This window comes from Mirounga angustirostris, unplaced genomic scaffold (assembly GCF_029215605.1).
Source record: "Mirounga angustirostris isolate CCGP_5_RB_7025 unplaced genomic scaffold, mMirAng1.0.hap1 SCAF_14, whole genome shotgun sequence".
NCBI lineage: Eukaryota > Metazoa > Chordata > Mammalia > Carnivora > Phocidae > Mirounga > Mirounga angustirostris.
This window is the reverse complement of record NW_026991722.1, coordinates 76,115,315-76,139,980: the sequence shown is the minus strand read 5'-3', so window position 1 is coordinate 76,139,980 and position 24,666 is coordinate 76,115,315. Positions and strand designations below refer to the sequence as shown.

The 24,666-nt window shown below is 37.4% G+C and overlaps 1 protein-coding gene and 1 non-coding gene across 2 annotated transcripts in view; both read left to right on the top strand.

The window, feature by feature from the left end:
* The first annotated feature begins 511 nt into the window (after window positions 1–511).
* TMEM116 (transmembrane protein 116) overlaps window positions 512–24,666 on the top strand; it is a 65,879-nt gene continuing 41,724 nt past the window's right edge. Inside the window, exons 1-4 of the mRNA XM_045887633.3 lie at window positions 512–582; window positions 1,108–1,154; window positions 2,033–2,096; window positions 8,578–8,709. Of these exons, the coding sequence (XP_045743589.1) occupies window positions 535–582; window positions 1,108–1,154; window positions 2,033–2,096; window positions 8,578–8,709 (291 nt within the window). The 5' untranslated portion in view covers window positions 512–534. The remainder of the gene's footprint in view (window positions 583–1,107; window positions 1,155–2,032; window positions 2,097–8,577; window positions 8,710–24,666) is intronic.
* Window positions 1,811–1,914, top strand: LOC123853298 (U6 spliceosomal RNA). The gene has a single exon (XR_006793082.1). It is a non-coding gene; the product is annotated as a U6 spliceosomal RNA (small nuclear RNA).

Below are 24,666 nucleotides of genomic sequence, written 5' to 3'. Positions count from 1 at the left end.
ATTTCTGGTGGGAGTTTTTGGTACAGAATATTTCAGATGTTACTATTAAATATGAGATATTAACAACACCTTCTCTTCACAGCTTTTCTTGGTATTATTAAAAATTTATTGATTGCTTTAATATGCAGTCTCTCTTTTCCATCCCAGGCTTTTGTCCCTAAATGGGGCAAGTTTTAAGCAGACCTCCTTACTTATTTTTCTCTCCCTTTTTTCTGTTCCACTTCTGTCTTGCAGCTCTATTTATCTTTTCACCATTCTCTCTATATTTTATTATTCCTGTCTCTTCCTCTTCTTACAATTCTTAACGCTTTTTAGAACTTTGTTTCCTTGTCACCTGCTCTTTCTATTTTTGTTCTTTCTGCTTGGCTTTCTCCTCCACTTGTCCCCACCTTCTTTCCTTGTCCTCAAGATACAGGGCAGTATTGGTAGGGAGGGGCCCAGCTGGGCTAGGGGTGGAGCCACTTGTTCAGTGCTTCAAGATTCAGAACCTGAGAAGGATTGGGCTGTTTAAGCAGAGCTGGGGCTGAAGTCCCTATGGCCTTCCTGCTCGAGGCTAGCATTCTGGAGGACAATTGGGACTTGGTGAGATTATAAATTGTCTCTTTCTTTTTGCTCCACCTTTTTTCCTCCTTGTTCTGTATTTTTCACTCGCAGTATCTCTTTACTACTTCTTCCTGTTTCTTTATTGCTTACTATTCTATTTTTTCTCTAGCTCTCAGCCGACTATATATAGTATTTGTTTACCTTTCCTTTTACCCATTCTTTTCACACATCTGTCTATTCTCTCTCAAAATTTAACTTTTCCTGTGTCGTCTTAATTTTATTCTTTCCTTTTTAAATCTTCTCATCCAACTCTCTTTTCATTTAGTCATTTTCTGTCCACCTCTCTGTTCTTTTTATCTTACTGTTTCCAGAGATGGAGCATAAGAGAGGACACAAGGAGCCACCTTGCCTTTCCAGAGGCCTTTCTGCTCCTTCTCAGACTTGTAGGGTATTTTGATTAGACACTGAAGACTTTGTGCTCTGCACAGTTAATAAACGGTGAAATTGGAGTAAGGTTGGATATTAAATGTATAAGTTTTAATTTTACTCTCTTGTTTTATTTAGGTTTTTTCTGCAATACAGTGGATACAATTTGTTATGGCTACTCTGAGGTAAATTTATTTAATCTCATGTACTATGACTGTTTAAAGTAGTAGAAGCAAAGCTGTAGAATTCTAAAGTTTTCTGCATTTTCCCCCTGGGTATTTGCTTTTACTCTTTAGGGAGAAATGCTGTTCTTTACCATGTTGATATTTTCTTTTTCTTTTTTTTTTTTTTTAAAGATTTTATTTATTTATTTATTTATTTGAGAGAGAGAGAGAAACAGCATGAGAAGGGAGAGGGTCAGAGGGAGAAGCAGGCTCCCCGCTGAGCCGGGAGCCCGATGTGGGACTCGATCCCAGGACTCCGGGACCATGACCTGAGCCGAAGGCAGTCGCTTAACCAACTGAGCCACCCAGGCGCCCCCATGTTGATATTTTCTGATTAATAAAATGTAACATCAACAATAACAAAAAAACCAGATTGAGGAATGACATCTGAAAATCAAAGGACTTGGGCGCCTGGGTGGCTCAGTTGGTTAAGCGACTGCCTTCGGCTCAGGTCATGATCCTGGAGTCCCTGGATCGAGTCCCGCATCGGACTCCCTGCTCTGCGGGGAGTCTGCTTCTCCCTCTGGCCCTCCCCCCTCTCATGTGCTCTCTCTCATTCTCTCTCTCTCAAATAAATAGATAAAATCTTTAAAAAAAAATGAAAATCAAAGGACTTGGTCAACAGGATTGATTTGCAAAATCAGTAGGAATGATACAGAGAAGATTAGCATGGCCCCTATGCAAGGATGACACACAAATTCATGAAGCATTCCATATTTTAGAAAAATGTGCAATTTATTTTACATCTATTATATATCAGTAAAGCTATAAAAAATCATTAGGAAAAATGAAGGAGCCCCAATAGTCCTCTTTTAATGATTATCTTTTATCTCTGTCAGTGTTATAGGCTCAAGTTCACTTATTGCCTATGCCATATTCCAGAATATACAGAAATCTCCAGAGGTGAGCAAACTCTTTTTGGGTTGGATTTGAATGTTGAGTGACTTAGCTTTTGAAATAAATAAGAGAAGTGTGACCATAAATAATGGAATAATTCTATGAATTACTTGTAAATTTGTCATTATGATACATTGAGATATTTTAGACAAGTCAATAGGTTTCCCTTTTCTTCTAGGTAATTATTTTAACTATAACTTTGAATACTGAGAGATTGCCTACTAAAAAGTACACTTTTTTGCTATTCATTGATTATTAAAGTTAGGAAACAGTTGTTTGAAGCCTCTAGTCACTCTAAGCACAGTATGGTCCTGCCAAGAGGTGAGTTTTCTGATACTGATATCTTGGTAACATTGCTAGTGGGGCTAGGAAATAGCTCAGAGACTTTGTTGTCCAAAAAGTATTAGGTTTGTTGCTCAGGCCTTCTAGGTAATTACAATTTAATGGTGAAAACAGAGTAAAAATACATCCTATGTAAAATTATTCATACCAAAAAGATCAAGTAAAAAAACTTTCCTTTTATTGAGGTATAATTGACAAACAAAATTTATATATATTTAAGGTGTAAACAAACAAAAAACCTTCCTGATTGAGAGAGGACTAGGAAGAGAGATGTATTTCCTAGCTATGAAAAGATTTTAAGAGAAATGTAACAACTACTTCTCTAACCAGGCCAAATGGCACAAAATTAGACAAAATATAGTTCAGGATGTAAATGGGAGAGCTTTTGTATGTGGAAAATGTGATTGGGTTTTATTAGGCCCACTTTAGTAATCAAAATAGTTCTGTATGTTGAACACTTTCTGAGTTCCAAGTATGCTAGGTGCTTTACAAACTTTATCTTATTGGCTCTCATCACTCTCCCATGAGAAGGATGATATTAGCTCCATTTCACAGATGAGGAAATTGAGGCTCAAAGTCATGAAATAACTTGTTCAAATTTTACAGTAAGTAGCAGAACAGATTTTCAAAAGTCCAACTCTTAACTACAGTCCCCCTTCAAATTAAACACAGTATTTAGTATTTATTGTATTCTAGACAGATGTGCTCAGTGTTTTAAATACATTTTTCATTTAATCCTTAAAACAACTCTGTGAGGAGGATATTATTAATCTCATATTATAGTGAAGAAATGGAATCCTAGTAAGGTTGAGGGACATTCCTAAGGTCTTATTTGTAGCCAGTAAGTTGTTAGAGCTAGAATTTGAGGATAGGATTGTCTTGTTCCAAAGCCTTTCTCCATATATGCTTTTTAAGCCACTGAAATATGATACCTAATGAAGATAGGATTTTGAATTTCAGACATAGACTGTGACTATGTAAGTAAAACTGGAGAGTAGAAGTCTTGGTACTGTTTTGTCATTGCCTGCCAAAGTAATCTTGGACCACATATCTTTCTGTGATTCAGATTTCCCTAATGTTTGTCTCCTTTGCTGAAATTTGAATTCATACATGATTAAGTTAATAAAGTATTAGTTATGTAGTAGAGAGAGCTAAGCAGAGATTCTCAGTCTCTGCATTATTTATCTGTTGGACTGGATGATTATTTGTTATAGGGGGCTGTCTGCACATTAGGATGTTTAGCAGACTTTACCCACTAGATGCTAGAAGCAAACTACCTCCCCCTACCTTTGAGGTTGTAAAAACCAAAATATCTTCAAATATTGCCAGATGTCTCCTGGGGGAGGCAAAATTGCTCCTGGCTGAGAGCCACTGCTCTAAGGTGACTTCTGGCGTGACAACGGGTTAGAGCTTTATAAAGATGTGGGATCTAGTTTCGCCTAGGATGTGACCTTTAGTTTCTCTGGCTTCAGTTCTCATACCTTTCACATAACCAGAGCCTAAAGGACCTTAGCAACCACTAGTTCACTGGTTCCCACACATTCTGTTTTCTTGGTGTAGGAAAAATTCCAATTTTTCCAGGTTAAGAATGTCAACCATCCTCCAGTTTTCCTTTTTCCTCCATCAAAGAATTTTTTTTTTTTTTTAAGATTTTATTTACTTATTTGTCAGAGAGAGAGAGCACGAGCAGAGGGAGAAGCAGGCTTCCCGCTGAGCAGGGAGCCCGATGTGGGACTCGATCCTGGGACTCCAGGATCATGACCTGAGCCGAAGGCAGTCGTTTAACCAACTGAGCCACCCAGGCGTCCCTATCAAAGAATATTTTTAACAGCAAAAAACACATGGAAGTAATAATCTGAAAAAGACCAAAATAGTCTATTAAATTAAAAATAAATATGGTAAATTGGAGAAATCCATAGGGAATCTTTGAGGGGACTAGCTGATGAAACAATGACTCAGAGAAGCAAACTGGAGAAGAAAGTGGCCAGACTAGCCATTGTTAAATAACACTCAAGGCAGATACTTTATTACACTTATGTGACTTAATTTGCCCAAGAAGATCACTTTTGATATTCTTTGTAACCTGATTTCATTTGAATAGAAATATTGGGAAGCAGGGTTTTAGAAGAGTATTCCTATGAACCTCACCAGCACAGACTTGGACCCGAACCTCCCCAGGGAAAGCCTTTCACACAATGCACATCCTCCCTGCCCTACCCCTTATCCTGCTCTTGATTTAAATTAGGTACAAATTAGGCATTTTTAAAAAAAGATTTTATTTTTTTTATTTGTCAGAGAGAGAGAGAGCACAAGCAGGGGGTGCGGCAGGCAGAGGGAGAAGCAGGCTCCCTTCTGAACAAGGAACCCAAAGCGGGACTCGAACCCAGGACCCTGGGATCATGACCTGAGCCGAAGGCAGACACTTAACCAACTGAGCCACCCAGACATCCCTATGCATGTTTTTTAAAAAGAGTTTTTGCTTTCATATTTAGGACTATGTCTTAGGCTTTTATGTGTCTGCCTAAGTACTGCACACTGTGCTTGATTGCACTTTCCTTAAACCATGGGCTATACCGAACCTTTCTTTGTATTACATTCAACATAGTATCTTGTGAACATAGGCAGGGTGAAATTTTTCTTGATTTTAGTAGGTACTCGGTTAATTTTTGTTGTTTACTTGATTGACTTTATCTCCTGTTACTAGAACTCATTGTTTTCCAAGCATGAGTGAAGTTATATAAACCTCTTTTTATCCTCCATTTCCCTGCCAAAGACTTTAGGTATGTTTTAGTGGCAAACAGCTCTCTCTTTATAAGGCTATTTATTGAATCAATGACCATAAACAAAATTACATTCTTGCTCACAAAAGTCTCTTGGCTGCCTTTCTCCTCCGGAGTTTATTTTGTGTTCAGTTTTAATTTTTTACCCATTAACAGTTATAAACTTGTGGAAGGTCATGGGCCAGTAGAATCTGTGAATGTGCCATCTAGTTGGAATTTTAGTAGGCTTACCCAGAGCAAAGGCTATATATGCTAAAAATAATAATAATATCTGATATTTATTAAATGTAGTTTAAAATGTTATTTCACTTGTTTTTGTATCTGTTAGCCAAAGCAACTTGACCATTTACCCCTGTTTGCAAGGTATAGCATCTTAGGTTTCCTCTCATTTGGAAGAGGGGAATTAGAAAACTTCCCTTTTGTACAGGTGAGATTAGTTTTTATATTAGGTAGTATGTGGTAATAACCTAAAAAAATTTTTAATTTACTTTTTCTTGTGATATATATCAGATATGGATTAGAAGCATAAAACTTGTATGTACTGCTTAAAGAATGATTATAACTACTATGGACAAGAAATAGAAATTGTCTGTACCAAAATGCTCCTTACTGGTCAACCTACTATGCTCCTTACTGGTCACAAATCTCGTCCTCACTTCTAGAGATAACCACTGTCCCAACTTCTGTGATTATAATTTCTTTGCTTTTATGTACAGTTTTGTCAATGTATGTATCTTTAAACAATTTAGTTCAGCTCATTTTTTAACTTTTTGTAAATGGACTAATATTGTATGTATTTTTTATATAGTTTTGTGATTTGCTGTTTTTTGTCAGTGTTATTTGTAAGATTTATTCATGTTGTGTAAAGCTCTGGTTCATTTCTTTTTCACTGATGTTTAGCATTCTGTATTTTGAACATATCATAATTTATGTATCTGTATTGCTATAAATAATCTTGTCCATGTCTTCTGGTGCACACATGCAAACATTTCTCTAGTGTATTTACCTAATGACAGAATTGCTGTAGGAGAGGCATATCTCCTAGATAATGCCAAACTTTTGCTAAATGGTTGTGCCAGAGGGTATGAAAGGTCTCATTGCTTCATGTTTCCATTAATCCTTGATATTGTCAGACTTTAAAAATTTTTACCATGAATATAGAATTTTTTTTCTCATTGTAGATTTAATTTTTTCATTTCCTTGATTACTAATGATATTGGGCATATTTTCATATGTTTATGACCATTTGGATTTCTTCTTAAGTACCTGTTCACACGTTTTGCCTATTTTTTTCTACTGGGTTTTTTTTAATTGCTTTGTAAGAGTTTTTGTTTGTTTTTATTTTTAATATTGTTTTGATACCGGTCCTTTGTCAGTTTTATGTGTTGCAAATAATCTTCTCCCATTTTGTGGCATGTCTTTTTCTTTATGGTGTCTTTTGACACATTTTTCTTTTTCACTGGTTGAATTTTTCAATTACTTCCTTTTAGAGCCTTTTTGTTTTGTTTAGGAAAAATTTCCCTGGCCAGAAGTTGAAGACATTCTCCTCTATTATCTAAAAAAAATTTTTTATGGTTCTTGCCTTTCACATTTAGTTATTTAAACCAGTTGGAACTCATTTTTGAGTGTGTGAGATAGAAAGTAGGGGTCCACTTTTATTTTTATCCATACAGACCCCCAGTTGTTGCAACATCATATTTTGAAAAGACTATCCTTTCTCTCTTGATCCAGAAAGCCGCCTTATGGGTTGCCTGGCTGGCTCAGTCAGCAGAGCCTGCAACTCTTGATCTCAGGGTTGTGAGTGTGAGTTCCACATTGGGTGTAGAGTTTACTATAATAATAATAACAATAATAGTAAAATGAAAATGTTCAAAAAAAGACATTTCTAGGGGCACCTGGGTGGCTCAGATGGCTTGGGTCATGATCTCAGGGTCCTGGGATTGACCCTCGCGTCGGGCTCCCTGCTCAGTGGGGAGTCTGCTTCTCCTTCTGCCTCTGCTGCTCCCTCTGCTTGTGCTCTCTCTCGAGCTCTCTCTCTCTGTCAAATAAATAAAATCTTTTTTAAAAAGCCACTTCTATCATGTATAAAAAGTTTTTATTTATGCTTAGGTTTGTTTGAGCTCTGATTCTGTTTCATTTGTCTATTTGCTTATTTATCCCTGTGCTAGGACCACAGTATCTGCACTCTAGCTTTATATTAAGTTTTGCTATGTGTAGGACAAGTCTTCTTTTTCCTCTTTCATTAAGAATGTCTTGGTTATCTTTATATTTTGTATTTCTATATCAGATGTAGAGCCAGCTTGTCAACTTCCACAAGAAAATATGTTGAGATACAGTTGATATTGCATTTAATCTATGTATCAGTTTAGGGAGAACCAACATTTTTGTAATCTTAGGTCTTACAATCCATGAGCATAGTATATTTGTTCACTGTAGATCTCTTTTGGTGTCTCTCAATAAACATTTTATAATTTTCTCTGTAGGCTAACCAATACTATTTTTAGAAATGTGGGAGTAGGGAGGCCAAAAGGGGAAGAATACTAGAAAGTGATAAAGAAGGACAAACTTTACTGATGGGGTCAGAAATTGAAAAGCAGCATATACAATTCATACTGATGTTTTTCCTACTCTTGAGTTTTCATTGACAAAATAAGATGAATAAGGTCTGGGGATCTAATGTATAATGTGGTGACTATAGTTGATAACATTGTGTTGTATAATTGAAATTTGCTAAGAGAGTAGAACTTAAGTGTTCTCATCAAAAAAAAAAAGTAAATGTGTGTGGTGATGGAGGTGTTAACTTGGGGAAATCCTTTCACAATGCACATGTATATCAAATCATCCCATTGCACACTAAATATCTTACAATTTTTCAATAAAGGAAAGAAAAAGAAAAATGCAAGTTAAACTATATTAAGATTTTAAAAACCTGTTTTTTTTTTCTTGAGTCCTTAACCATATCCCAAAACTCAGCCGATGATCTCATTTCCTATTGTTGGATGTTGGCTGTGCAACTAGAGCACTTTTAATTTTCTATTTGTGGTGTGTCTCCCATCACAAAATTCCTTATCTGCCCATTTTTTCCTTTGTCCCTATATCTGAGGAAGGAATATGTTTATGAGGAAGAAGTTCCAATGCTAGTCTATCCATGAGTAGTCTGATTCCAGGACAATTGGGATAGTTGCAATTATGTATTCCTGCCTACCTGGAGTATTCCTTTACATTCCCCACAGTCCACCAATGACAGAGACCCCAGAAAAATGGTGGCCCAGGTTTTTACTAGAAAGGTATAACATAAAAATAATTGATTGTTACATTCTCCTAGTTACATCATTTATGAAATGAGGCTCTTGTTGCTTTGACAGATAAGGCCACTCTTTTATCTGAGCTTCTCTGACCTTCTCCTGGGGATATGCTGGCTCACTGAGGCACTTCTTTATGGAACTTCAGCAGCCAATAAGGACATTGTCTGCTATAACTTGCAAGCAGTTGGACAGGTGAGTGGTACTAGACTGTGACTGTATCTTGTAAGACAGGTATACTCAGACCTAAATAGAAAGCAAAGATAATCCATCTTGGTAAGTGGGGCCCTTTTGTTTGTTGTTACACTTTGAAACAATAGCTCTTAATGGTTTTCCATATTAAAAAACACTACTTGTTTATTATAGAAAGGGTGGAAAATTCAGAGAAGCAAAAAGATAATTAAAATCACCCATAATCACCCACAATATTTTATATGTATTATATATCTTTCCAATCTTTTTCTCTGTAGGTATATGCATTTTAAAACAAGTAATTTTTTGTAAATTGCTTTTTTTTTTTAACATAGTATGAGTGTATTTCCATGTAATGAAATTGTCTTTAACAACATCTTGCGATTAATGCATGGTTTTTATTAAAAGAATATAATAAGCAGTGGCTTAAATTGGGAAATACTACGTATCATTATGTATGGATTATAGATATTTCACAGATTTTATCAGTAGATTAACCCACACAGTGCCATCTGTATATAATGTTTCTTATATTTCTCAGACTTGCTAGTGAAAAAGTAGAGGTTAAAATGCAATCTGTACTCACTGTTAATGTGTTTCCTTTGAGATTTGTTACTAGTGGAAATATTTCTTTCAGTTTAGTAGGAAAATTATAACATGTAATTGGTGGTATGAAATCCATGTACTAATATAAGTTAACTATCTCATATGAATTTTAGTATCATAGAAACATACTTTATTCAATCCTCCTAATATCTCATAAATTGAGTAACACTGTATTATTTTCTCAGCTAAGGAAATAACATAGCTTTGGAAGTAAAAAAAGTCTGCATAGAATTCTGAACACAGTTAACTTTGTAACCTTAGGCAAATACTTAATTTCTGAACTTAAGTCTCCTAGTCTGTAAAATGGTCATTAATAATATTTACCTTGTGCTTGGCATAGGTATGATTGTTTCTTTTTTTTACAACTTTATTGAGCTGTACATACAATAAACAACATATATTTATTTATTTAATTTTTAAAATATTTGAGAGAGGGAGAGAACATGAATGGGGGGAGGGCAGAGGAAGAGGGAGAAGCAGAGCCTCCACTGAGCAGGGAGCCCAATGTGGGGCTCAATCACAGGACCCCAAGATCATGACCCAAGCCAAAGGCAGACGCTTAACTGACTGAGCCACCCAGGTGCCCCTACACCACACTATTTAAAGTGTACAATTTTATCTTTTTTAATATATGTATACCCCTATCAAATCATTACCACAATTAAGATAACAAACATTTCTATTTCCATCACCCCACAAAATCATTTCAAGTTTATTTTCCTTTATCTCATGGAGCATATGAATGACAATAGTTGCTTTTAAAAATTTTAGTTGGATATATCCAATATCTGGCTATTTCTAAGTTGGTGTTTGTTGATTGTCTTCTTCCATGATAATGGGTGACAAATTTCTGTTCTTTGTGTGTCAAGTAATTTAGGATCTCATCTTGGACATTGTGAATGCTACGTAGCATAGACTCTGGGTTCTTTTGTAATTCTCTGGAGAATGCTAATGTTTTTGCTTAGCAGACAGTCAACCTGATTAGGTTTAGAATGTGAATTTCTTTTTTTAACAATTTTATTTATTTATTTGAGAGAGAGAGGGGGCAGGAGATGGGGGGGGATCAGAGGGAGAATCAGACTCCCTACTGAGCAGGGAGCCCAATGCGGGACTTGATCCTGGGACTCCAGGATCATGACCTGAGCCAAAGGCAGTCACTTAACCAACAGAACCACCCAGGCACCCTAGAATGTGAATTTCACTTCATCATTTTTAGGTTCAAGTTCTCTAAGCCTAGTTCTCTAAGCCTTAGCTATGCTGGTTTTGGGCTGTCATGTGCATGTATAGTGTAGTGGTTAGGTTGAGACTTATATGGAATCATACACAGAATTAGGACATCTGCTTTTCTTGCTCTGTCACTTTTGGGATTCCACCCACACTTTCCTGCCTGAAGGGGGACATTCTCTGGTTTATGTGGCTTAGAACATAGGTTTCTGTTAGAGTTTTAGGTGCCTTCATTGAGAAGCATCATGACTGGGATGCACACTTGAGGAAAAGCTGTAAGACAGCAAGAGAGAAAAGTTTGGGAAACTCACTTTTGTGCAGTTTGCTTCTCCATATTTGACTCCTTGTTTGATTTTTACTTTTCAGTCTTCAAGTAGTTAATTTTTATATTTTTCCCAGAGTTTTTGTTTGTAATCAATGGGAGGGATGGGCTGAAGAGGGCTAAAAAACATTAGCTTATTTAGTTATATTTATTTGTTTATTATTCATTCATTTATTTATTGAGTGAGAAAGAGCATGTGGATGGGGAGGGTCAGAGGGAGAGAGAATTTTTTTTTTTAAGAGATTTTATTTATTTGAGAGAGAGAGCACAGTGGGGGGGAGGGCAGAGGGAGAGGGAGAAGCAGACTCTCTGTTGAGCAGGGAACTGGACATGGGACTCGATCCCAGGTCCCTGAGATTATGACCTGAACTGAAGGCAGATACTTAACCAACTGAACCTCCCAGGTTCCCTGGAGAGACAATTTTAAGCAGGCTCCATGCTCAGCTCGGAGCCTGATGCAGGGCTCGATCTCATGACCCTGAGATCATGACATGAGCTGAAATCAAGAGTCCATGCTTAACCAACTGAGCCACCTAGACACCCCCAGCTTTATTTTTTTAATTGTGGTAACGTGCATAACATAAAACCATTTTAATCATTAAATTTTTTAAAAATTGTGGTAAAAAACACATAACAAAATTTATCATCTTGACATTTTTAAATGTACAGTTCAGGGGCGCCTGGGTGACTCAGTTTGTTAAGCATTTGCCTTCGGCTCAGGTCATGATCCCGGGGTCCTGGGATCGAGCCCCGTGTCGGGCTCTCTGCTCAGCGGGAGCCTGCTTCTCCCTCTCCCTACCTCTCTCCCTGCTTGTACTCTCTCTCTCTCTCTGTCAAATAAATAAATAAAATCTTAAAAAAAAATCTTTAAATGCACAGTTCAGTGATACTAAGTACATTCATATTATTGTGTAATTATCACCACCATCCATCTCCAGAAATTTTCATCATCCCAAACTGAAACTCTGTATCCAATGATTCCACTTCTCCCACCAAGCACTACCATTCTTTCTGTCTGTATGAATTTACCACTCTAATTACCTCCTATCAGTGGAATCATACAATATTCATCCTTTTGTGTCTAACTTATTTAACTTAGCTTAATGTATTCAGTGTCCATCCATGTTGTAGCATATGTCAGAATTCCATTCCTTTATAAGGCTGAATAATATTCCTTTGCATGATTATACCACATTTTATTTATTCATTCATCCATTGATGGACCCTTGAGTTACTTCCATCTTTTGGCTATTGTGTATAATGCTGCTTTGAACATGGGTATACAAATACCTGTTTGAGCCCTTACTCTTAATTCTTATGAGTATATATCTAAAAGTGGAATTGCTGGATCAAATGATAATTCTATGTTCAATTTTTTGAGGAACCACCATATTGTTTTCCATAACAGTGGCATCATTTTACAGTTCCACTGCATAAAGTTTCTAATTTCTTCATATCCACATTAACAGTTGTTTTCTGGTTTTGTGTGTGTGTGTGTGTGTTTTAAATAACTATCCTAATGGAAGTAAAGTGGTATAATGTGGTTTTTGAGTTGTATTTCTTTAAAGATTAGTGGTATTAGTGATGTTAAATATCTTGTTGTGTGCTTGTTGACCATTTGTATATCTTCCTTGAAGAAATGTTTATTCAAGTTCTTTGTCCATTTTTAAATTTGTTGTTGATTTATAGGGGTTCTTTATGTATTATGAATATTAATTCCTTATCAAATACATGATTTATAAATATTTTCTCCCATTCGTTCATAGGTTGCCTTTTCACTCTGTAGATTATGTCTTTTGATGCACAGAAATATTTAATTTTGATGTGGTCCAATACATTGTTTCTTTTGTTACCTGTGCTTTTGATGTTGTATTCAAGAAATCATTGCCAAGTCCAGTGTCATGAAGATTTTCCCCTATGTCTTCTGCTAGAAGTTTTATAGTTTTACTTCTTAGGTTTAAGTCTTTGATCTATTTTAAACTAATTTTTGTATATGGTATAAGGTAAGTGTCCACCTTCATTCATGTGCATGTGGATATTCAGTTTTTTAAATAACATTTGCTAAACAGACTGTCCTTTCCTCACTAAATGATCTTGCCACTCTTGTTTAAAATCATATGACTTATATGTGACATTTTATTCCAGGCTCTTTATTCTGATCCATTAATTCTATATGTCTGTCTTTAATTGTTTTTTTTTTTCTTTAATTGTTTTAATTACTGTTACTTTGTACTAAGTTTTGAAACTGGGAAGTGCAAGTCCTCCAACTTGGTTCTTCTTTTTAAAGATTGTTTTGGCAGCCATCAAAAAAAATGAAATCTTGCCATTTGCAATGACGTGGATGTAACTAGAGGGTATTATGCTAAGCGAAATAAGTCAATCGGAGAAAGACAATTATCATATGATCTCACTGATATGTGGAATTTAAGAAACAAGGCAGAGGTTCATAGGGGAAGAGAGGAAAAAATGAAACAAGATGAAACCAGAGAGGGAGACAAACCATAAGAGACTCTTATTTTTTTTTTTTTTTAGATTTTTTTATTTATTCATTTGAGACACAGATACAGAGAGAGAGAGAGAGAGGGAGAGAGCGTGAGCAGGGAGAGAGGCAGAGGGAGAGGGAGAAGCAGGCTCCCCGCTGAGCAGGAAGCCCGATGCGGGGCTTGATCCAGGACACTGGGATCATGACCTGAGCCAAAGGCAGATGCTTAACCATCTGAGCCACCCAGGCGCCCCAGACAAACCATAAGAGACTCTTAATTTTAGGAAACAGAGGATTGCTGGAAGGGAGTGGGGTGGGGGAACGGGGTAACTGGGTGATGGACATTGGGGAGGGTATGCATTGTAAGGAGCACTAGGTATTATATAAGACTGATGAATTGCAGACCTGTACCCCTGAAACAAATAATACATTATATGTTAATTAATTGAATTTAAATTTTTAAAAAAGATTGTTTTAGCCAAAACAATCTCAGGGTCCCTTGAGGTTAGGTATGGATTTTAGGATGTATTCTGCTGTCATTGGATGGAATGTTCTATACATGTTGTTATATCAGGTTGATTGATAGTGACCTTCAAGTCCATTAAATTCTTGCTGATTGGGGCGCCTGGGTGGCTCAGTCGTTAAGCGTCTGCCTTCGGCTCAGGTCATGATCCCAGGGTCCTGGGATCGAGTCCCGCATCGGGCTCCCTGCTCCGCGGGAAGCCTGCTTCTCCCTCTCCCACTCCCCCTGCTTGTGTTCCCTCTCTCGCTGTGTCTCTGTCAAATAAATAAATAAAATCTTCAAAAAAAATTAAAAAAAAAAAATTCTTGCTGATTGTCTGTCTACTTATTGTATTCATTAGTGAGAGATAGTGATTTTCCTGATAATAATTGTGGGTTTATCTATTTCCCATTTTAGTTCTATTAGTTTTTGCTTCATGTATTCTGAAGTTCTCTTCTAAGGAGTATACAAATTTAAGATTTTTATATTCTCTTGATTAGATGAACAAGTTGCCATGATGAAATGACCTTTATCCTTGGTAATATTCTTTGCTCTGTAATTTCCTTTTTTTCCTGATATTTATATAGCCATTTCACCTTTTGTTACTGTTTTGTTGTTTCACTTTCAGTTATCATTAGCATGGTATATCTTCTTACCTCCTTGTAAATTTAAATTATTTGTATATTTTTATTTAAAATGCACTTCTTGTAGGCAGCATATATTTAGGTCTTAGTATTTTATCCAGTCCAACAATCTCTGCCTTTTATTTGTGGTTTTTAGGCCACTTACACTTAATTTGTACTATTTTATTTGAATCTATCATTTTGCTCTTTGTTTTCTGTTCTGTTATTTATTCCCTTTTCTTCCTTTTTCTGCCTTCTTTGGCTTAATATACTATTTTTATTATTACCTTTTATCTCCTTTGTTGGCTTATTAGCTAAAACCCTTTGTTGTGTTACTTTAGTGGTTGTGTTACAGGATTCATAGTATACATTTTAACTTATCATAGTTGAAGTGATATATCTCTTCACATATAGGGTGAGAATCTTACAATGTAACTTTCATTTCTCCTCTCCTGGCCTTTATGCTATTGTCATGTATTATTTGTATACTGTAAAGCTCACAATATATTTTTATATTTGCTCAAACAGTTAATTATCATTACAGAGATTTAAATAATAAGAAAAAAATCTTTTATACCTTCTATTTCCAGTGTTCTTCATTCTTTTGTGTAGATTCAGATTTTTGTGTGATACCATTTTTCTTCTGCCTGAAGCATACTCTTTAACACATCTTATGTTGTGGGTCTGCTTTTTTATGTTTGAAAATGTCTATTTTGCCTTTGTTTTTGAGAGTATATTTGCTGGGTATAGACTTTCTAGAAAATTTTAGTACTTTAACATATTGCTTCACTGTCTTTTTGCTTGAACTGTTTTCCTTTAAGAAATCTGATACTATATCTTTGTTCCTCTCTGCATCTTTTTTCCTCTGGTTGCTTTTAAGATTTTTCTTTTAAAAATGAATAATTTCGGATGCTTGGATGACTCAGCTGGTTAAGCATCTGCCTCCGGCTCAAGTCATGACCCCAGAGTCCTGGAATCCAGTCCCACATCAGGCTCTTTGCTCAGCGAGGAGCCTGCTTCTCCCTCTGCCTGCCATTCCCCACTGCTTGTGTGTGTGTGCACTCTCTCGCTCGCTCTCTCTGACAAATAAATAAATAAAATCTTTAAAAAATGAATAATTTGATTATGATGGGCCTTGGTGTCATTTTATTCATATTTCTTTTCCTTGGGATAATTTGAGCTTTGTATCTATGAGTTTATAGTTTTCATCAAATTTGGAAAGCTTTTGTCCATTATTTCTTCAAATATGTTTTCTGTTTCCCTTTCCCCCACCACTTGTACTCCTTTCAGGCATCCTATTACCTATATATAATGCTGCTTGAAGCTTTCCCACTGTTCATTGATGCTTTTTCAGTTTTTGGATTCTTTTTTTTTTTTTGCTTTGTTTTTCATTTTGAATATTTTCTATTATGCTTTCAGATTCATTAGTCATTTCTTCTGCAGTGTCTAATCTGTATATTTACTCTGATCCATTGTAGTTTTCATGTTTAGCAGCTCAAGTAAGGTCTTTAAAAATATCTTCCATGTTTCTACTTATTAAAAATATGGGACAGAATATTATAACTATTTTATTGTCTTTTACTGCTAATTCTAATATCTGTTTCAGTTTTGGGTAGGTTTCAATTGATTGATTATTCTCCTCTGTATAGGTCGTGTTTTACTCCCTCTTTGCATCTAATCTTTTATTGGATGTCAGACACTGTGACTTTTATTTTTGGGGTATACTAGATATTTCTGTATACCTATAACCATTATTGAATTTTGTCCTTGGATTTAGATAAATTACTTAAAATAGCTTGAATCTCTCAGATCCTGCTTTTATGATTTTTTAGTTAGTTCTGGAGTGATGCTTAGTCTCAGGCTAATTATTTCTCACAACTGAGCCACAGTCTTCCTGAGTACTCTACCTTATGTCCTTTTGAATTACCAGTTTTTTGAATCTTGGTGGTAGGAACTATTTTTGGCCCTATGTGAACTCTAGATACTGTTCTGTAATACTTTTAGATAGTTCTTTTGGCTTTGGATATTTCCCTTATATACATGCATCAATCAGTACTTGGCTGAATACTCTAGGAAGAGCCTCTGCAAATATCCGGGGTGCTCTGAGCAGCTCTTTCCTCTCCAGCACTCTGTTCTGTGAACTCTAGCAGCCTTTGTCTTCCTGGATTCTCACCTCTATCTCCTCAACTCAGAGTTAGCCAAGCTCTCCTCAGTTTTTTCTTCCTGTACAGTAGCATGGGAACTCTCTTTAGAAAGTAAGCTGAAGTCGGAGTACCTGGGTGGCTCTGTTTGGTTAAGTGGCTAACTCTTGATTTTGGCTCAGTTCATGATCTCAGCATTGTGAGATCAAGCCCCCTATCCGGCTCTATGCTCAGCATGGAGCCTGCTTGAGATTTTCTTCCTCTCCCTCTTCTTCTCCCTCTGCCCTGCCCCCCCCCCCCCACGGGCATGCACTCTCTCTCTCTCTCAAATAAATAAATAAATCTTAAAAAAAAAAAAAAGTAAGCTGAGGTAGTTCTATGGTTCATCTCATGTTTCCCATGTTTCAGAGATCACTGACTTTGTTATCTGATGTCTAATGTCTTAAAACTGTTGTTTGAAATATTTTGTCTGTCTTTTTTGTTTGTTTGCCAGGAAGGTAAATTGAGTTCTTGTTATTCCATCTTGGCCAGAAGTAGAAATTCATAAGTAAAGCTTGGGACTGAGAATGTGCTCAAAAAACTTCAGCATTTGGATATTCAGGATTAACTTGGAGGTTTTCGGGGAATATATTATTTAAATAATTCTCAATATCTAAGTTTTCTTTAGAATACAAAAATCTATAGACTGTATCAGATTAATGTTTCAGTATTCCCTGTTGTCTTCCCTCCTGATAAACTCTATCAGCTTGGGGCTTTCAGCTCAGGGTTGCCATAAACTGTGATCTGCGGCACAGTCAGACCACTGCTCCTCCAGCAGGGACCCAACAAGCGGCAGATCCGAGGAGATTCACCTTTTTCCCCCGGGAGGAGCGGTGCGGGAGCGCACCACAGGGATCTGCTGGGTTTGGAGACTCCACCCGGGGTCGGGTGCCAGAGATAGAAACGCTCGGTCACAGGCCGGGTGAGCACGGAGTGCGGCCAGAGACTGGGGAGAGGGGAGTGACTGACAGCTTTTCTCTGGGGGCGCACTGAGGAGCGGGGCCCTAGTTCTCGGCCTCCAAAGCTGTACGGAAAGCTTGCAGGGAACAAAATCTCTGGAGAGCAAACCCGAGCAGATTACTTAGCCCGGACCGTGCAGGGGCGGGGCGATTCCGCCTCCGGCAAAGACTTTTGGAAACCACGGCAACAGGCCCCTCCCCCAGAAGATCAGCAAGAACAGCCAGCCAAGACCAAGTTTACCGATCAATGAGAAAGGCAGAACTCCAGTGCTAGGGGAATAATGCACCTAGAATTCATGGCTTTTTTTTTTTTTTAAGATTTATTTATTTATTTATTTGACAGAGAGAGAGAGACAGCGAGAGCAGGAACACAAGCAGGGGGAGTGGGAGAGGGAGAAGCAGGCTTCCTGCCGAGCAGGGAGCCCGATGTGGGACTCGATCCCAGGACCCTGGGATCATGACCTGAGCCGAAGGCAGACGCTTAACGACTGAGCCACCCAGGCGCCCGAATTCAAGGCTCTTTTATCATGATTCTGTAGTCTTTCAAAGTTAAGTTGGTTTTTTTTTTTAACTTTTTTTTTTTAAATTTTTCTTTTTCCCTTTTTCAACCAACATCTTATCAATCCCTTTTTAAAAAAAAAAAAACATTTTTATTTTTCATTTTTAGAGTCATATTCTATCCCTTCATAGTAGTTACCTGTATTTTTGGCATATATATATAAGTTATCCTCTCTTTAAAATTTTGAGATAGTTTCTTCTAACAGATCAAAATATACCCTAAATCTCTAATGTATGGTTTTTTTCCTACTCCCCTGCCTGATCACATTCTCTCCCTTTTCCCCCCCCTTTTTTTTAAATCCTCTTCTTTCTTTTTTCGAACAACTTCTTATCAATTCCTTTTATAAAATTTTTTATAATTTCCATCTTTATAGTCATATTCCATCCTTTCATCATATCAACCCTTATTTTTGTACATATATAAGTTTTTCTTTCTTTAAAATTTTGGGAGGCACTTTATTCTAACAGACCAAAATACACCCAAAATGTAGTGTGTGGCACTGATCTCTATACCAGCCTGATCATATTTGATCACATTCTGTTTTTTTTTTGTTTTGTTCTGTTTTTGTTTGTTTTTATCTTTATCTTTTTCTTTTTTTTGTTTTTTTCTTTTTTCTCTCTTTCCCTTTCTTTTCCCACTGCTTCAGGTCTTTTCTGATTTGTTTAGAGTATATTTTCTGGGAACGTTGTTACCCTGTTAGCATTTCGTTCTCTCATTAATCTATTCTCTGGACAAAATGACAAGACAGAAAAAATCACCTCAACAAAAAGAACAAGAGGTAGTACCAACTGCCAGGGACCTACTCAATACGGACATTAGTACGATGTCAGATCTAGAGGTCAGAATCATCACTTTAAAGATACTAGCTGGGCTTGAAAAAAGCATGGACGTTATTAGAGAAACCCTTTCTGGAGAAGTAAAAGAACTAAAATCTAACCAAGTCGAAATCAAAAAGGCTATTAATGTGGTGCAATCAAATATGGGGGCGCTAACTCCTAGGATAAATGAGGCAGAAGAGAGAATCAGTGATATAAAAGACCAAATGATGGAAAATAAAGAAGCTGAGAAAAAGAGAGATAAACAACTACTGGATCACGAGGGCAGAATTTGAGAGATAAGCGATACCATAAGATGAAACAACATTAGAATAATTGGGATCCCAGAAGAAGAAGAAAGAGAGAGAGGGGCAGAAGGTATAATGGAGCAAATTATAGCAGAGAACTTCCCTAATTTGGGGAAGGAAACAGGCATCAAAATCCAGGAGGCACAGAGAACCCCTCTCAAAATCAATAAAAATAGGTCAACACCCCGACATCTAATAGTAAAACTTACGAATCTCAGAGACAAAGAGAAAATCCTGAAAGCAGCTCGGGAGAAGAGATATGTAACCTACAATGGTAGAAACATTAGATTGGCAACAGACCTATCCACAGAGACCTGGCAGCCCAGAAAGGACTGGCAGGATATATTCAGAGCACTAAATGAGAAAAATATGCAGCCAAGAATACTATATCCAGCTAGGTTGTCATTGAAAATAGAAGGAGAGATAAAAAGCTTCCAGGACAAACAAAAACTAAAGGAATTTGCAAACACGAAACCAGCCCTACAAGAAATCTTGAAAGGGGTCCTCTAAGCAAAGAGAGAGCCTAAAAGCAGCATAGACCAGAAAGGAACACAGACAATATAGAGTAACAGTCACCTTACAGGCAATACAATGGCACTAAATTCCTATCTTTCAATAGTTACCCTGAATGTAAATGGGCTAAATGCCCCAATCAAAAGACACAGGCTATCAGCTTGGATTAAAAAACAAGACCCATCGATATGCTGTCTGCAAGAGACTCATTTTAGACCCAAAGACCCCCCCAGATTTAAAGTGAGGGGCTGGAAAACTATTTACCATGCTAATGGACACCAAAAGAAAGCTGGGGTGGCAATCCTTCTATCAGACAAATTAGATTTTAAACCAAAGACTGTAATAAGAGATGAGGAAGGACACTATATCCTACTTAAAGGGTCTATCCAACAAGAAGATCTAACAATTGTAAATATCTATGCCCCTAACATGGGAGCAGCCAATTATATAAGGCAATTAATAACAAAAGCAAAGAAACACATCGACAACAATACAATAATAGTGGGGGACTTTAACACCCCCCCTCACTGAAATGGACAGATCGTCTAAGCAAAAGATCAACAAGGAAATAAAGACTTTAAATGACACACTGGACCAAATGGACTTCACAGATATATTCAGAACATTCCATCCCAAAGCAACAGAATACACATTCTTCTCTAGTGCCCATGGAACATTCTCCAGAATCGATCACATCCTAGGTCATAAGTCAGGTCTCAACCGGTACCAAAAGATTGGGATCATTCCCTGCCTGTTTTCAGACCACAATGCTTTGAAACTAGAACTCAATCACAAGAGGAAAGTCGGAAAGAACTCAAATACATGGAGGCTAAAGAGCATCCTACCAAAGAATGAATGGGTCAACCAGGAAATTAAAGAAGAATTTAAAAAATTCATGGAAACCAATGAAAATGAAAACACAACTATTCAAAGTCTTTGGGATGCAGCAAAGGCAGTTCTAAGAGGAAAGTATATAGCATTACAAGCCTTTCTCAAAAAACAAGAAAGGTCTCAAGTACACAACCTACCCCTACACCTAAAGGAGCTGGAGAGAGAACAGCAAATAAAGCCTAAACCCAGCAGGAGAAGAGAAATCATAAAGATCAGAGCAGAAATCAATGAAATAGAAACTAAAAGAACAGTAGAACAGATCAAGAAAACTAAGAGCTGGTTCTTTGAAAGAATTAACAAGATTGATAAACCCCTGGCCAGACTTACCAAAAAGAAAAGAGAAATGACCAAAAGCAACAAAATCATGAATGAAAGAGGCGAGATCACAACCAACACCAAAGAAATATAAACAATTATTAGAATGTATTATGAGCAACTCTGTGCCAGCAAATTAGATAACCTGGAAGAAATGGATGCATTCCTAGAGATATATCAACTACCAAAACTGAACCAGGAAGAACTAGAAAACCTGAACAGACGCATAACCACTAAGGAAATTGAAGCAGTCATCAAAAATCTCCCAAAAAACAAAAGCCCAGGGCCAGATGGCTTCCCAGGGGAATTCTACCAAACATTTCAAGAAGAATTAATACCTGTTCTTCTGAAACTGTTCCAAAAAATAGAAACGGAAGGAAAATTTCCAAACTCATTTTATGAGGCCACCATTATCTTGATCCCAAAACCAGACAAAGACCCCATTAAAAAGGAGAACTACAGACCAATATCCCTGATGAACATGGATGCAAAAATTCTCCCCAAAATACTAGCCAATAGGATCCAACAGTACATTAAAAGGATTATTCACCACGACCAAGTGGGATTTATCCTTGGGCTGCAAGGTTGGTTCAACATCTGCAAATCAGTCAATGTGATACAATACATTAACAAAAGAAAGAACAAGAATCATATGATCCTCTCAATAGATGCAGAAAAAGCATTTGACAAAGTACAGCATCCTTTCTTGATCAAAACTCTTCAGAGTATAGGGATCGAGGGTACATACCTCAATATCATAAAAGCCATCTATGAAAAACCTACAGCGAATATCATTCTCAATGGGGAAAAACTGAGAGCTTTCCCCCTAAGGTCAGGAACACGGCAGGGTTGTCCACTATCACCACTGCTATTCAACATAGTATTAGAAGTCCTAGCCACAGCAATCAGACAACAAAAAGAAATAAAAGGCATTTGAATCGGCAAAGAAGAAGTCAAACTCTCACTCTTTGCAGATGATATTATACTTCATGTGGAAAACCCAGAAGACTCCACCCCAAAACTGCTAGAACTCATACAGGAATTCAGTAAAGTGGCAGGATATAAAATCAATGCACAGAAGTCAGTGGCATTCCTATACACCAACAACAAGACAGAAGAAAGAGAAATTAAGGAGTCGATCCCATTCACAATTGCACCCCAAACCATAAGATACCTAGGAATAAATCTAATCAAAGAGGCAAAGGATCTGTACTCAGAAAACTATAAAATACTCATGAAAGAAATTGAGGAAGACACAAAGAAATGGAAAAACGTTCCATGCTCATGGATTGGAAGAACAAATATTGTGAAGATGTCTATGCTACCTAGAGCAATCTACACATTCAATGCAATCCCCATCAAAATACCATCCACTTTTTTCAAAGAAATGGAACAAATAATCCTAAAATTTGTATGGAACCAGAAAAGACCCGGAATAGCCAGAGGAATGTTGAAAAAGAAAAGCAAAGCTGGTGGCATCACAATTCCGGACTTCAAGCTCTGTTACAAAGCTGTCATCATCAAGACAGTATGGTACTGGCACAAAAACAGACACATAGATCAATGGAACAGAATAGAGAGCCCAGAAATGGACCCTCAAATCTATGGTCAACTAATCTTTGACAAAGCAGGAAAGAATGTCCAATGGAAAAAAGACAGTCTCTTCAACAAATGGTGTTGGGAAAATTGGACAGCCTCATGCAGAAGAATGAAACTGGACCATTTCCTTACACCACACACAAAAATAGACTCCAAATGCTTGAAAGGCCTCAATGTGAGACAGGAGTCCCTCAAAATCCTAAAGGAGAACACAGGCAGCAACCTCTTCGACCTCAGCTGCAGCAACTTCTTCCTAGAAACATCACCAAAGGCAAGGGAAGCAAGGGCAAAAATGAGGTATTGGGACTTCATCAAGATAAAAAGCTTTTGCAGAGCAAAGGAAACAGTCAACAAAACCAAAAGACAACCGACAGAATGGGAGAAGATATTTGCAAATGACATATCAGATAAAGGGCTAGTATCCAAAATCTATAAAGAACTTATCAAACTCAACACCCAAAGAACAAAGAATCCAATCAAGAAATGGGCAGAAGACATGAACAGACGTTTTTCCAAAGAAGACATCCAAGTGGCCAACAGACACATGAAAGAGTGCTCAATATCGCTCGGCATCAGGGAAATCCAAATCAAAACCTCAATGAGATACCACCTCACACCAGTCAGAATGGCTAAAATCAACAAGTCAGGAAATGACAGATGTTGGCGGGGATGCGGAGAAAGGGGAACCCTCCTACACTGTTGGTGGGAATGCAAGCTGGTGCAGCCACTCTGGAAAACAGTATGGAGGTTCCTCAAACAGTTGAAAATAGAGCTACCATATGATCCAGCAATTGCACTGCTGGGTATTTACCCCAAAGATACAAAAGTAGGGACCCGAAAGGGTATGTGCACCCCGATGTTTATAGCAGCAATGTCTACAATAGCCAAACTGTGGAAAGAGCCAAGATGTCCATCGACAGATGAATGGATAAAGAAGAAGTGGTATATATATACAATGGAATATTATGCAGCCATCAAAAGGAATGAGATCTTGCCATTTGCAACGACGTGCATGGAACTGGAGGGTATTATGCTGAGTGAAATAAGTCAAACAGAGAAAGACATGTATCATATGACCTCACTGATATGAGGAATTCTTTTTTTTTTTTTTTTTAAGATTTATTTATTTATTTATTTGACAGAGAGAGACACAGCTAGAGAGGGAACACAAGCAGGGGGAGTGGGAGAGGGAGAAGCAGGCTTCCCGCCGAGCAGGGAGCCCGATGTGGGACTCGATCCCAGGACCCTGGGATCATGACCTGAGCCGAAGGCAGACGCTCAACGACTGAGCCACCCAGGCACCCGATATGAGGAATTCTTAATCTCAGGAAACAAACTGAGGGTTGCTGGAGTGGGGGGATTGGGTGGGAGGGATGGGGTGGCTGGGTGATAGACACTGGGGAGGTTATGTGCTCTGGTAAGCGCTGTGAATTGTGCATGACTGTTGAATCTCAGATCTGTACCTCTGAAACAAATAATGCAATATATGTTAAGAAAAAAAAAAAGAAGTTAGCGGGAGGGGAAGAATGAAGGGGGTGAAATCGGAGGGATTGACGAACCATGAGAGATGATGGGCTCTGAGAAACAAACTGAGGGTTCTAGAGGGGAGGGGGGTGGGAGGATGGGTTAGCCTGGTGATGGGTATTGAGGAGGGCATGTTCTGCATGGAGCACTGGGTGTTATGCACAAACAATGAATCATGGAACACTACATCTCAAACTAATGATATAATGTATGGGGATTAACATAACAATAAGAAAATTAAAAAAAAAATTTAAACTCTGTAAGCTTGGAGGAAAAAAATGCTATTTAACTTGGGTCTTTTCTTTATACTGAGACACACAATTCATTTAATAGTCAATTGGTCCATTTATTCAGCTTTAGGAGAGAATGAGATATAGGTATCATTTCAAAAGTTTGTGTTATACCTCTTTGCTTTTATGAAAGACCTACATGAGTACCTGTTATTGCTAACCAAAAGAAATCCAAAGAGGATTTTGGCCTTTGTGGAAAAAGGCAAAAAGCAAAAATAGCATTCAATGTTTGTTTTGCAACAAGCCAT